Source organism: Scophthalmus maximus, chromosome 20, assembly GCF_022379125.1.
Source record: "Scophthalmus maximus strain ysfricsl-2021 chromosome 20, ASM2237912v1, whole genome shotgun sequence".
NCBI classification, from domain to species: domain Eukaryota; kingdom Metazoa; phylum Chordata; class Actinopteri; order Pleuronectiformes; family Scophthalmidae; genus Scophthalmus; species Scophthalmus maximus.
The window spans coordinates 10,465,395-10,481,275 of record NC_061534.1 but is presented as its reverse complement, the minus strand read 5'-3'; the positions used below and the strand labels follow the sequence as shown (position 1 = coordinate 10,481,275).

The 15,881-nt window shown below is 39.3% G+C and overlaps 1 protein-coding gene across 1 annotated transcript in view; it reads left to right on the top strand.

Annotated features, from left to right (window-relative positions):
* Nucleotides 1–15,881, top strand: part of LOC118285019 (astrotactin-2-like) — a 220,383-nt gene that overhangs the window by 121,313 nt on the left and 83,189 nt on the right. The window contains exon 11 of the mRNA XM_035608297.2: nucleotides 9,938–10,088. Coding sequence (XP_035464190.1) covers nucleotides 9,938–10,088 — 151 coding nt within the window. The remainder of the gene's footprint in view (nucleotides 1–9,937; nucleotides 10,089–15,881) is intronic.

Genomic DNA, 15,881 nt, shown 5'->3' with positions numbered 1-15,881 from the left:
GCAGTGTTAGCAATGTTATGGATCAGGAAATCCCACATTCCAATAACAATATATTGGAAATTTAAAACTAAAATAATGTGAATAGCAATTTAAAGGTTTATCCAGGGAGTTGGTGAAAGAAAAATCAGTTTCTAACAATTGCCCATCTATGCATTCCAATTGGTATTTCATCTGAAAAACAAATACCTGCCTTTGCTGCATTAAAAATGTTGCGATTCTAAAATAATGCAAAGGGGGGAAAAATACAATGTGATACAAGAGTACAGCATATGCCTGTGAATCACTGCAGCCCTGTAATTTACCTTGTCGCCACACAAAATGAGTTTACACCACCTTGTAAAAGGGGTCACAGCACACCTCCTATCACATAATTAAAACTGATGCAACCATGCATTTTTTTTTTAATTAAAATTCTGATTTTGAGAAAAAATATTCATTGATGTCACGGAGCTGATGCTGGAGGCTGTGCAGCCGTGCCACATGAGCACATTGCACATCCTGGCAACCACATGTGGAAGAGGTAGGGGTCCTTCTGTTAATTGTAGGTGTGCAAAAATTACTTATTTACACTGACATTTAATGAAAAACAATCTTAACCACATAATTCCACCCAAATTTACTGTTCACTTTTTTTTTCCTTTCCTTTCTCCCCCTATTTGTTGGATATGTTTTCAACAACTGCTTTTTTTTGTTGTTGTTGGATTTTTCAATTGCTCGGAAAAAAATAAATACATGAAAAAAATTAAACTAAGTGCAAACACTGACACACAAATTGCAGCGAATGAAAAAAGTATTGAAAAATGACTTTTGCACTGAAATGCTCATAAAAAAATAGAAATGTGTTTACCTAAAGGTGATAGAATCAAACTCACACATCCGACATGATGCACGGTGACTTGACTCAGGGACCGCATGTCTTTGGACCGCTGCCCTAATAATGTACCTTGGGCGCACCCAACAGAGGACGATCACTGCAGCAGGAATGCTGATGATGTTGATTCTAATATCAGCATGCAGTCATTGTCCTGCGCCTCAGCACGATGTACACATTTAGTAGTGCCATTTAATTGTGGACAAAGTGTCTCATCACCTCAGCATGTCATGAGATACTTTAATATGGCAGCCACTGTACTGAAAATGTACAAGAGCATATTTGCTCAGAAAATGCTCACTCCGCCTGACTGCTAGATTTTTCAGAATATTTTCTGCACTCATCACTCTTGAATGATGCCAAATCTTAAATGAACGAATTTGTAATTCAGAAGCAATCGCAGCGATCACTGGGTGCGTCATTGTTATTACTAATATGCATCATATAAGTTGTTGTATTATTTTATCCAGCTCTGCAAACATTCAAACTTTTGACAGACTTTATGAAATTACCTCAGGTGCACAGAACTCCCGTGGCAACTGTAAACATATGCTAATTCTGACGTTTTATGATCAGTGATCTATAGTGTCCAAAATACAAGGATACTTTAGAGCAACAGCAGTTTATAGACGTACTATGTTGTTCCGATCAGATTCTGAATGTTTAACGTAGGACTGAAGTCCTGAAAGATTGGAGCCTCTCGGAGGTAAAGGAAGTATTTCATAGCATTTGCTTCTCTTGTGCATTTGTCTTTTTTCCTGACTCGTCACTCAAAAGGCACCGTTACTGTGTGATGAAAAGACCTCGCTGGGTTGCATCTCAACCACATCTGCAAATTTAGCACTCCAGTAGAAAGCCAGAACTTGTTTTTTGTTTACTGCACAGCAGAGGAGCTCCATTTGGATTACAGCATGTTAAGCTATTCATCAGTCGAAGGACCGCAGTGTTTGCAAAATGCACTTGTTTAGCCTCACTTTTGGTCCAATTAGAGAATATTTTATTCAGTTTATTTAACCCCAGGTAAGATTATACTTTATGGCAACATTACATATTGCATTATGACCATTTTGGTACATAGAAACAAAGCCATCAATTCATATCTGCCAAAGTGACTGCTGCTAAATGATTAATTAATTTTAATCAAGATCACACATGCTGTACATAAATATATTTCTAAACATGGGTGATGAAATACACATTGTAAGACTGATTAAAAGCCCACTTCAGAGTAATACTGCGGTTAGTTGTTAATTAGTTCCTGTATCATAGGAGGATCTGTTGGATTGTTATGAATAATGCAGACGGCTCATTATCCAGAGCATTTTTGTGGAACAAAGTCCCACGGGACCTTATATAGTTTCTGGCTGATGCACTTCGCCAAAGTGTTTATGCAGGCATTGATGTAGTCGCTCAGTCATGACAGACACGCTGATGTAGGAAGCGGTGAAATGCACCGTGGATGCCGCTTTTAACAGGATGCAAACCTATTTCATTTCTGCCCTTCAGCTCGCCGACAAAAGCTGATGAAATTCATTTCATGTGAAATAGATAAGTGAAGGTAAGTGTCGGCTTAACCAGGCTCAGCTTTTAGCCAAAGAGTATTTTGTCTCCCGATGTCAACATCGCCCAACCGGCACACTGATTAGGCCTCTTTAATAATCATTTTAAGTGAGCTGGTTTTAAAATGACAGACTCAGCATTTTCATGTATTTATTTTTTTTTTTTCATTATAAGGTACTGGACATTTAGCAATAGAAAAAAACTTCTCTGTATTTTAATCAGCCTGTGACAGTTCACCTACATCACACACAAATCCATATTTCCGACTGTCCTGTAGCCATGCTGATAAGTTCAATTTGATTTGCCAGTGGGGTAAAGTGAAAATACATTTGTTTGTGGTCTTCGAAGCATTAAAATGTTACTATTGGTTTGTGTTACAGTAGATCCAGCTTTTAATGAGAACGATTTTCTCCTGGAATTTCGACTTTTTGTTTTGTTTGTTTTTTTCTCCTACTATCACAACATTCATATTAAGGGTTCATTCATATTTGTTTACTTATGGTTATGGAAATTATGTGAGGGGGTACAGCGCTGCCCCAGATAAGAAGATATGGGCAACCTTAACCACAGGTAATCATGCTTTTTCTTGCCACTTTTTCAACATTTAAACTGCCGCCTGTTGTGCGTTAATTCTGCTCAGTGGATGCAAATTTCAGTGGCCTGCTCCACAGGGGTGAGTGTGCAGAGTTTATTAGAGGTTAAGGACTGTGTAAAATTGTATTAAGTGCCTCCATGATTTAGCTCTGAGTACATAACTTCTCAAATGGGTCATAAATAGAAGCAGAGCTACTGTTTGTGCAGTATTCAGCCCTGGGTGCAGGTTTATTACTACTTGTATGAATGGGATTATTTTGAGAATCAAGACATTAGGTACGTTCTTTACATTCCACTTTTGAAATCACACCGGGTTCATCAGTCATGATCCTAAATCAAATCACAGTTTTCTAGAGGGAATGCAAGGTCATGAAGTCAGTCGACCACAAGTAGTGATGTTAAATTAACTTCTAGTAAATATTTGCCTAAATAAGCATTCACTGCTACTACTAAAAACATTAACAATAACAATACGTACAATAATATATATGATAATGACAATAATAATAAATAGTATGTGAATACAAAATGTAAAAATGCAATGTGCCAAAAGTAAAAACTCCTTTGTGAAATTAATTTGCATTAACAGTAATTTAACAGTAAATTAGAGACTACCAAATAGGCCTTGTTAAGACTTATGTGGTCGATTTGTTTTTGTTTTGACCACATACGACATAGTTTGTTGTATGAGTTGGAGGACTTGTTGGTAAATGAACTGCACAATGGTAACCTGGATGAAAAGTGGAATGTGGGTCCAGCGGTATACTAACAGTAGTTTATAACCACATAGTACTTTTGGAGACGTCGCTTGGGAAGGAAGGAGCTCCTGTGACTTTCAGTGGAGGACTGTTCTGGCTCAAAATGCTCCTGTGTTCAACGAGAACAACGTGTATAGGTTGAGAGACGTTGTCCACGATGGAGAGGAGGTTTGACAACAGCCTCTTCTCTGCAAGTACGTGCAGAGGATCCAGTTTCACACTCAGGACTGAGCCAGCCTTGTGATTCAGGCTGTTGAGTCTGTTGGAGTCGGCCACCCTCAGGTTTCTGCCTGGCTGCCACAGAGTCATAAAACATGCGTAGCACGCCTACAGACATTGAAGGACAGGACAAGGGCAGGCAAAAAAGCAGACACTGGCCCTTCCTATTAGAGTTCCTGGTCTAGACCACGTCTACTGTCCAAGTGGGAACACAGGTTTTTTTTACTCCATCTCCGCCATCTCTCCCCTAATGGAAGAAAAGGGGTATAAGTCGTCCTGGATCACTTGAAATCCTCTTCAAGCTATTCTGTGTTGCTGTTGTTGAGCGGCAAGTGGTTCAGCTCACATCCATCCACAAAACTGTCCACTGCCCTGGAAGGGGAGACATTGGAGAACTTCTGTATGTGGCACCTGGCATTTGAGGTGAACAGGGGATAATTGCAAAGCATAAAATATGTTGTCCTGTTTTGCTGTGTTCAGTCTTTAGCTAAAAAATCAATAACTGTGGAAGTGTTGGAATTCAGGCTGAGCTTGTTTTGTTGTCTTGGTAGTGATGAGAAAAGGGGAGCAATTCTATTTCCTGTACCCCCAGGCCAATGTAATAATGAATAAGATTTAGGCCTGCCTTGCACTTGTTAAAAATATATATACTAACCTGTATTTACACGTGTATTTTTTACTATGATTAAAATTTAAACTCCCTGACTGACATTCTAGTCAATAAGGAACTGTTAATAACCCAGAGCAACTGGAACACCTCACAGTGGTGATTTATGACTGCACACACTGTGACCAAGTGAACCATCGAAATGTGCCATTGCCAATACTCTATGAAATTGGCAAGTGGATGAGACCGGAAAAAATTAAAGTGCATGATTCTGTTTCCCCTTACTCCAAATTTCCATCAAAAATATTTTACAACTCCTTAATCAAACCAAAGAATCGATCGATCAATCTTCATTTTATCACTTAGGTTTCTCTGCTTTTTCAACCACAAGATTTTCCCTCAGTGATTACCTGTGGTCTAAAAAAAAATGCAGTTTATTTCAATGACAAAAGTGCTTGATGAGAGTCAGCATATTTGTGGGGCGCTGGAACAAGAGTATTAATCAAGTGCAGGGGCAGACCAATAACAGGCTCTGTAATCATGCTGGAGCAGAGCTCTAACTTTGGGCAGCGTTGCCTGGTCATTCATCATTTGGAAAAGCAAGAGGCAGAGAGGGAGATTAATAACAAGTACATTAGTCAGTGTTTAGATGCAACCAATGTGCTTCTAGGTCAAGCAACAGAGCCACAGTGCCAAAAGAGATGATCTTGATTAGCTAATGATTTGGAAAAGAAACCTAGTCAGCATTTGAGTCTGTGTTGATTTTGGTAACAATACGTATTGTAACGACTTTGTAGAGTGATGCATCGTATGGATTGCTTTGCCCCTAAACAGATCAGTTCCCGGGCTCCTCGTAATTAAAGAGCGATAGGCAAACTTTGCTAAATTCTTTCCAGACTCAATATCCTTTACCGATAGTTTCCTTAACAATACTTCTTCGAGTCGCTATTGCCTCTAACCAGAAGAAGAGCCAGTTAGCATGCACATCATACTGCAGCTGAGGCAAACCATTAGTTTTGCCTGCCCCACGTTCCCAGCCCTCTACTGCCCCCCGATTAAGGAGATATTTGTCAGTGCTCTGAGTACCAGAATGCCACGTGTTTCCTGTCTAAATCAGAAAAAATTGAGTTGTCCGCTAGTTTTTTATGGTTAGAGGACATTCATGGACGAAAGGGGACATCCCAGGACTACCAGTTGTGAATGGGGATCAGTTTGATATATGGCAACTCTTTACAAAACACATATGTACATCATCCTAAAAAAACAAAAGATTATAGTACAAGACAATCTCAGAAAAAAAAATAAACAAAAAAATCCCCACACACATAAGTTATGGGAACAATTAGCAAGAGCCCTCTGTTTTTTGTCATATGATTTACAACACTTTTGATCCCTATTAAGCATTTAAAGTAGGGGTTCTTCAATCAAGCAGGATGGTGAAATTGCATAATGGATTTGGTGCTAGTAACAATTTTTTTTTCTTTCCATTCCTATCATGCATTTATACTCCAGAATAAATACCCCCACTATCAATTAAACATGACTCGACTACTGTCCCATTGAGGGACAGTACCACTTTGGTAAAGTCAGGAATACAGTTTTTGTCACCATGCCAACCTGAGAACTTAACAGCAGCTGTAGTTTAGCAACCAAAAATGAGCGCATATGCGCAAACAACAGTAATAGTTTTTCTCTCTGCGTTACGCAGTCACATGATGGTGACCCTCTCATCCACCGGGAGAAAGTCCAACTGTGCAGCAGCCAGTTGTTGATTTGTCACTAGTCCCACAACCGACTTGCACATTTCGCCATCGACAATTCCTGAGTAGGAGTCCACCATCTATCAAGGAGTTTGGTTCCAGAGCCAAAGCTGTGCATAGAGGTGAGCCAAACTGCATTCTGTTGGTACCTCTCAACTTCACGCACCCAATCAGGCAACCACCCCAAAGAGAGATTACCTATAACATTTTAAGGGCAAGTTTTAATTGCTGAGGTCGACAACCACCTCTTGCCTTTGCCCAGTTGGTATTCCACTGATCTCTGCCTTTGTTACGTGAAGGATCCTTGGCTCTGGAACGCAGCACCAGCTTGTTTGCTTCTATTCTTTAGTCCCTGCATGTTGGGGTTTTCAAACAGGTAGTGTCCCTTAAGTTTTTGTTTGGAATGTGGTTTGGTAATATCAGGTTGTGAGCCATCCAGTTCCACTAAACTTGGGAGGAGAATTTCCCCTGTTTGGTATTAAGCAAGCCCGTTGAATGTGGGCATCAGACTTTGACAGGAGCGAAACCTGTGTTTGATATTTATCAAAGTGCAACTGTGGTCTCCAGTTCGGTGGTGACAGTGCCACATGTCCACTGTATCTGGATTATGTTGGCTTTCTGGCTTCACTGGTCTGTGATCTCTGATGTACAGGAGATAGTTTGCAGCAGAGTGTGACAGTGTGGCACATAAGTATCTCCAAGTCTGATTCCCACTCGACACGAACCTGCACCACCAAGGAGGTGAGAGCAGCAGCCTTGAATAGAGAACTCTTCTCTCTAATGGCTACTCCATTTTCTTTTTTTTTTTAAATTAGGCATGTGTGAATGTTGAAGATCAACCACTCTCATTGTGATCTATGTGTTTAATGAGTAAACAACTGGAAAATGATTACAGTACAAAGATTAATCATGTTTTAGATAGTAGTTGTGGCAATAATCTTCTTCAACTCTACTGTGTATCTAAGTAAGTATGGGAGAACAAACACATGTGAACTTTTCAGCAGCTTGTATGTCATGTATTTGGAAAATTCATCTCACATACAGTATCCTGTGTCTTAGGTTAATGCATATAAATATATACTTGAATGTGAAATAATCCTTGTTTGACCAAGAGGTTAATATTCCACCATATTTACCAATGCAAATGTTGTACATTTGGCCTCAAGAAAATTATGCATCTTCAAAAATGTTTATCTGCAACACAGTTATTTTACGCGGGCAGTAAAATAACAAATTGTTGTATATTGCCAGAAAAAAAATAAAGAATTTGCATTTGTGCTCTTGAGAACTGGGATTTACTCGGTGATATCAATACAGCTAATATAATGGGTCTGCCATAACTTCATCATTAGTGTCTATTAGGGACCATAAAACATGTTTTAATGTGCTTCAAAATGAAGTTGACATTGTAATTATGTTCAAAATTAAATGTTTGTGTCTTCAATCACATTTTCCAGTCTGATAGGCTCCATCAACAAACATTAACTGTTTTGAAATGAAGTTTTTCCTTTCTTGTTACTTAATATCCACATTTTAATTAATGCTCAAATCAGATGGACCACGCACAGTTAAGTAGTTGTGTGGGCTCTTGGTGAACATCTTGTCTTTTTTTTTATATATAGGACAGTGATTTGCCATCAGCACAGCACAGTGCAAGGAAAGATTTGATTCCGCAAAGGGGACTGTCATGCTGGGCTGTCAGTGAGCCGTAATACTTAACTGTTCACAGAAGAAAGATCCGCCAATTATGGACTGACATACCATAAATTTAACATGAAAACCAAATATTTAATATGAGGAATACCTCACTCAAAAAGGGTGTGAGGCTGTTAAACAGCATACCAAATGCTGATCACATGTGGACATGCACTAGACATTCTGTATTTTGTAATTGAAAAGGTATAGGGAGGTGACATCTGCCTACATCTACCCACAATGCATCCCTGTTCTTATTAATAAGATAGGAATTTGAAGGTGTTTTATTTTATCAATGCTGTGCACGGAGCGTTCCTACCTTTTTGATGAATTTTAATGCTTAGCCTTTCATCTTTGCCTTCAGCCAATGACAAGGTCACGATATACAGTTCTTTTCACAAAACTATTTCGCAGTGAATACTGAGTCAATAAGAGTTCGCCCTGCCTAATCTTCGCTCAGTGGAGAGAAAAAAAACCTTTGCAATATGAATTACTCTGTAAAGGTTTATGTATGCCTTCAAGCAAGGTTACTTAAGGACATTCTAATCCTATCAACAACAGCAACATTAATATCTATATTGTTGGTCCGTTGGCCTTCTTTTCTCTTCTTTGAAAAGAGACTTCCACATAAGCACCCACGTACAGACAACACACACACACACACACACACACACACACATACACACAAACAGTCCTAACACAACAAAATCCTCTTTGCCCAGCGGGGCATCTGTCTTCCCATCATTCGAGATCTTGTTGCTGTTTGCAAATCAAGTCACCCTCACAACAGATTGTGGTCCCTGTGGTCCCATTGCAAGAGACAGTGCTTTTGATTCTTTGCAAAGGAAATCGCGGGGGTTGCTTACCCCTCCGTTCGCTCTGACAGCGGGCAGCAGATCTCAGTATATGGGCATGTCTGAGCATGCTGAATTGAACACAGCAGCTGAGCTATACAGGATTTGGGAAACTGACATTTCTCAGAAGAAAAAAAGAAAAGAAAAAAGATCCAGCCTTTGGAAATGACAGATTTCTCCTTTGTTTATTATGATTTACACACGATGAAACTCAACGTTTTTGGTTCGCCACGCTAAATCACTCTAGATATGGCAATTGTGGCATGTACTGTCAGTTGGTTCACCGCGAGAAATCATATTTTAAATACATTGCCTATTTCTGCATAAATTAACATCCAGTGTAACTTGAATAAAGTTATATTATTGTGCAGATCTAATAAAAAACAGGGACGTTGCCAAATAACCCTCCAAGGAGTTCTGCAAATGAAAAATTACGCTATCCTGCATGTCAAAATCGAAATTAAATGCATTCATAAAATAAACCGAGCAAAATAAATGTGTTAATCTTTGAGCATATATATGAATGTTTTGTCCGGTCTTTTACTGTTTTGTTCTTCGGCTGTCTCTTTCACCATTGCCAGATAGGGCGGGCCTGGATGCATTCGCCTTGGATTAGTTGTAAGACTTAATGGATGGAGATTGCTGATTCCCTCGGCTCTCCATCAACAGACCATGTCAGACATGTCCAATTAATGCCAAAGCACCGATTAGTCACAGACATAACCCGCCATGAACCAGCATGAACTCTGGCGTGCATCACTCCAGTGAAACCTTAAAAACAGCTGTTTTATTTTTTTGTTCAAACACTGTTGCCTGCAACAGCACAACACTTGCCGTGGGGTACATCAGTGTCAGACTACTTTCACATTTCCTTCAATTCATAAAATAAAGCTAAAGCTCACAGAGCAAACTTGCCTTTTCAAAAAAAACATCCATAACTCCAATCAGCAAGCTATTAAAAACATGTGCTAAGGGATCTGTACCTCATATTTTTTTTATTTAATTTTCTTCTATTTCAGGGAAGAGGCCATGATGTCCACTTACTTTGAGACCGTAGAGGACCTGCTGGCATCTTTCGGGCCAGTCCGCGACTGCTCCAAAGATAATGGTGGCTGCAAAAAGAACTTCAAGTGTGTCTCTGACCGACAGTTAGACTCGTCTGGCTGCATGGTAAGTTTACTCGGATGTTGTGTCCTGGTTTTGATTCTAGATGACATTGCTGATGTTTGCTGGTACTGTAAGTGTACAGTCTTTTTTGATGATTGATCCAAGACTGAATAAAATTCATCTACATCAATTAAAGCAAACTGGGTTCATAAAAATACATACATATTGTGGTTTGAAATTTTTGTGAGCATTAAGTATAATATCATCGTACAGTCAATGCATTGGGATTGGTTTTGCTTGTGTGAGAGATGTGCTTGTCAGTGACACACCTACGGATAAAAGGCCTAGGAGTTGAACTCAGGCCGGCTGTCAACTGAAAGAAGTGTTGAGCTGCAGCTTACTAACAAGGGACAACAGACCACACTAGCCATGCTGGAGTCAAGCCATCAGTCAAGCTTGTTAAGTGCCATGTATTTTACCCGTAACTGTACCTATGTATTCCCATTTGAAAATTCAGGAATCAGGAATGGGGGGGGGGGTGAATTGATAAATAAATACAATACAATACCAAGATACAATATATAGATTAAGTTGTTCAACTAATGACCAATGCTTGAAAAGTAATGAATTTGTACTGTACGTGTTCAAATTCATTTAAATAACCATCTCTATTTAAATTCATTTCATTAATTCCCAAAGATAAATGCTACCCAATAAATATCCATGCTATCTGCTGTATCCTTTTTGGGCTTTTGTTATATTTCCAAGCAATCCATCATATTCTATTTGCCATTTGCTGCCATAATTACTGGGGTTTAGTGTTATGCTCTTTGTGAACATATAGACACTGTGGGGGCCTCACACTGTTGTTTGTGCTCCGGTTTTGATTGTACACAGACTCAACCATTTTCTGATACTCTCTGCTTCAGTCTGGTTCACTTATATGTGAAACAACAGCAACATTATCTTAGGTACAACTGTTGTATAACAAATACATATACATAGACATATTTAATCCTGGCGCTGCAGCTGTGTTTTCTTAACATCCCTTGATTCACTAGTTTGTAGATGCAACTTAGTAAAAAACTGAGCAAAATGCAGTTTTCTTCTGGCATATTTACAAGTCCAGGGTGACTGGAACCTTCTGATGCCAAGCGTTTGACAGCAAGAGGCGGGTCTATGTCGTAAAGTAATTAAATTGATGAGCCATCTCAATTGCTGGAGGATGGTTCGGAGAGTCATTAAGAGCTCAGGACAGGGCTGTAAATCGACTGTTCTTTCCACTGTTTGTGTCGACCAAAGACGAACACTCGTGCAAAAATTTTCCTGTTGTTTTTTCTTCTGACAGCCTCTTTATTCGCAGTATCCATGAAAATCTCTCTGTCCACACTCCTGTCCCTGTTATTGTAAAGTCTGTAGTTTTGTATGCCACTGATTACAAATTATGAAAAACAAAAGCTTTATTTGTGACACTTGCCATTAGGCTGTAATGCATGCCATGCATGACAGACAATTACCTTGTAGAATAAACTAAATATACTGTTCACATGTAATATCTTCAGCATGACACTTCTTACTCACCTCCTACTGGTCAAGTTATTGCACCTCTGCTCTCTTATGAATTCATCCTCCGCGATTTACCTCCCACTGCGTTACCATGACGAAAACTTGATATTAATAAACCTGAATAATATGCTCTGTCATTCCTCAGAGCCAAGACAATTTCCACCTTTCACATATCTGGTAGTTCGTCTCTGTATGTGGCCCTGCGATAGGCTGGCGACCTGTCCAGAGTGTACCCTGGACAGGTCGAACCAATGTTAGCTGGGATTGGCTCCAGCCCCCCCGCGAACCTTAAGTGGATTAAGCGGTAGACGATGGATGGATGGACATATCTGGTAGCTTTAGCTTTTCCCCTTCATATAGTGGTCATTTTCTTTCGCCCCAGGCATTCTGACAATATTCATACAATATTCATCACACTGTTACAGATAACATAATGAAAATGTTATACTAACCCAAGTTCACATGCATGATCATACTCAATGTCTATTTTCTAATATTTAAATGGCTGTAAATGTGTAGTAACTTCTCACATTGAAGAGATTATGTACACAGGAAGAATATTTTTGACTTCCCCATCAATTTTGTAATTTCAATATTCAAATGTATAATATATATTCAAAAATATAATCAATATAATAATGTAGTTTTTGATTGAATGTGCTACCGCATACTTGCTTTCCAATCGTATACAAATGTAGTGTGTTAGCATTTATGTGTCTAAAAGTCTTTTAGATGTTCAATTGGTGTAAAGACATATCTTATGGACATGAATTATATTTTGTAAAATATATGATGTTGGTACACTAATTTAAATTTGCGTCCATGAGAGTGGTCATAATATGGTTAAAAGTATTTACATGATGTTAGTAGAATTTCCACCCAATATATAAGGTGGCCCTGAAGTGCAAATCGCAACAACAAATGGGAAAACACAATGGCAAATCACAAAACACAACAGCAATTCAAGAAACAACGGCAAATGCAAAAACACGGGTAAATTAGGAAACACTGTTTCCTTGTCATCATGTTTTTGATTTGTCATTGGGTTTTTCTTATTAGCCGTTGTGTGTTTTTCTTTACCGTTGTGTACTTTTTAATTTGATTTGCACTTCAGGGCCACCGTATATGGAGGACTGGAGAGGAAAATAAATGAACTGGCAGTTTCTCATACTGAAGCCATGCCACTAAAAACTAAATCCTTATTAGAATCACAGGTGAAAGGTAGTGGGCAGTGGAAACGGTGTGTGTAAAATGTAAATGAGTACATTCTAATAAGCCTTTGGATTGTCTCTCAAAGATAGTCCCATGTGAAGTCCCTGGGTAAATCGTGCCATGCGATTAACAAATTCTACACACATGCATATGTGAACAGTGTTCTTCTCTCTCCCTAATCATCAGCACACATGCGCTATCAAAGAACTGCCAGGAATTACCACTTTTTAATAAAGCAGAGAAAATGCAAAGTGAAGGAGAGAGATGCATACATATTAATGTCTTCTGCCTTATTCAAGCTGCATTTTCCCCTGGACCTCACTGAAGGGTATAGCCAGCTTGGAGCATTTAGCATCAACTCACTTTTTCATAAAGTATATATTTATGTATCAAATATTAATCTAAAAGGATTCCGAATAGGCTCATGCCTCCGTGTGGGGCTGATTAATACACAGACAAAATATACTGACAAAGCCACGTAGTCATCAAAGGTTAACCCAGAGGACCAATTCAATGGTGGGGGAAACACTGGTATGTTAAGTCACATCTGAGAGGACGCCCGTGAACAAGAATAAACCGTAAATATAACAGATTGATAATACAACACAATAATTACAAGTGGTAGTTTGAATGACAGATTATAGTGGTATTCGATGAGATAAGATAATCCTTTGAATAAGTCCCATTTACCCTCGGACATGGCCTGGTTTTGATATGGTGTGAAAAACATAGCAACAATAATAAACATGCAGTTTTGGTTGGGGAACATCATGGCTTGGTTAGATGTAGTTTCCAAAAGTACCTCAGATCATGGTTTGGGTGAAAATAAGTACTCTCTTAAGGTTAGAGGTCCTCTGTGTTACCTTACAATAGTAAACAAGATGTTCATGTATTTCATGCAAGATGTAAAAACAAAATTCCATATGCCTCTTTTGTTTATTATGAATCAACCTGTTCGTAGGTGAGTGTAGGAAAACTTCTCTGGCAGGTATGTGTTGTGTGAACAGAAACAATCTAGCCTTTAGCCAGTGGTGTCGAATTCTTGTTGAACCCGTGGTCAATGTACCATGTCATCCGCTGTGTCGGTGTGAAAGGGGTATTACCGATGCACTCTGTGAACTCCCCTGGGGCCGCTTGGCGGAGTTCAAAACTCTGTAAACACGGCCTTCCCTGGCAGCTCGCCATTTTGAAAGTTTAAGTTCGACAACTGCAGCATATTATGGTTTCTGTGCTTTTTTATGGCACATTGTTGTATCCAGCTAAAGTATCTGTCTTCCTAATGGAAGTACTCAGAGGCTGAGCAGATGGTAGGATATTAGTGGCATATCTTCCATCAGTTGATGTCCCTTTTGGGAAGTGGTGAAGTTCTTTGGATGCCGTCTTGGCTAAGATGTATTTTTTAAACTTTAGTCCCCACCTAAAAGTTTGATTCTGGGCATGTTAGTTTCCAGCAGCTTATAACAGTTTAGAAAACACAGATAGTGTTGCCCCTGATTCTCATTTTTAAGGCACATTCATGGCACCGTCTCAATATGCAAGAGTTTAATAAAATGCGAGGCACACTCCAAAAGTCAGGAATTAAATGATGAGTTGTCAGCATGGAGCCAGGTTTCTGCTTGGTTGCCTCTGGTTTTCCATACGGAGCCAGGAGGGAGAAAAAAATGGCCACTCCACCCAAACAAGAGTTTTGTTCAAAACCCTCATCTCCTAATCCCTCTACCCACCGTCCTCTGCATGTCCCCACAGTCCTGTGTTCCTGGCAACTGAGCGTCATGTCTCCCCCTGCTCCGTTGCTTAGTGCAGCATAGTACAATTACCCAATTACCACTGAAATGTAATGCTTTATAGTTTTAAGTAAATGCATTGTGGTAATTCTTTCATCCTCTCAGTCAGACACTGTTGGCTGAATGATGGATCAAGTCATTGGCAAGGGTAGGAATCAAGATCTGTGCACAAAGTAACACAGTTCTGTCAAGATTGAACTATTAGCAAATATTAATAGTCGCATAGGTGATAGCATAACAGTAAAACCAAAACATGTAATAAGATGTGTGTAGATTTCCTTAATGTATAATCTAATTATAACGTGTCACTGATTATCCAAGGCTTATTGAATGGGTGAATTTATAAATCATAATCCACTCATTTTAGGGGGCACGCTCCCCAGTGACGGGTCCAATATCTTATGTATTATTTGACAGCATACGTTTCTTGAATTACAATCAGTCTCAGTCAATTTAACGGCTCAGCTCACAACCAACGCAAACATCAAATGGAGTGAGAAAGAGCATTAATTCGCACAGGCTTCATTCCAACTAACAGGTTTGATACGCTGGTGTTTAAATATCCTCTCCCTTCTACTAATTTTAGAAATGCAGGTGGAAATGTTTTGGTATAAAATACGGATAATATCTGCTATTCTTTGTAGCGAGATTAAGACATCAAGAGAGGCAGAAATATGTACTGCTCATTTGTGATATACCACTTGTATCTTTTAAATATCTTTTTTAGGCTTTATCTCTGCCTCGGAGGCTTACGTCAGGTAGTCCCTTCAGTGTAGCTTTTAACTAATTAGTTAACATGTTAACATTTACAACACTACTAAATTGAAATGTGTGTCCATTACCAGTGTTTGCATTTTCTATATTTTCCCTCCTGACATATACAAAGGTACATCATCGTACATAGACCATGTCTCCACTGTCTTCGTCATCAAAGGAAGCGAATAACAGCAGCTCCTAAATGCCTCCAGCGATCAAGCAGAGCTGAGAGTGGCGGAGTCTGGTGGAGTCGCAGGGCAAAGCGATCATTTGCTCTCACAGTCATCTGTCGTGTCGCGTTGTCGCCACTGTAGAAAGGGGGATGGCAAATAAAGACGAAAATGCGCTGTAAATAAAGTCGACACATATCCACATATCGTCAAACGGACTCACCCTGATTAGCTGATCACGTGCAGTACATGTAGATTCTCACTGCAGAGATGAGTGCTCGATTAAAATAAAAAATATAACATTATAGTGAATGTGGCAGAGAGTAAAGCCTCTTCGGAACCAAGGGGGTGATTGTTTTATGCATATT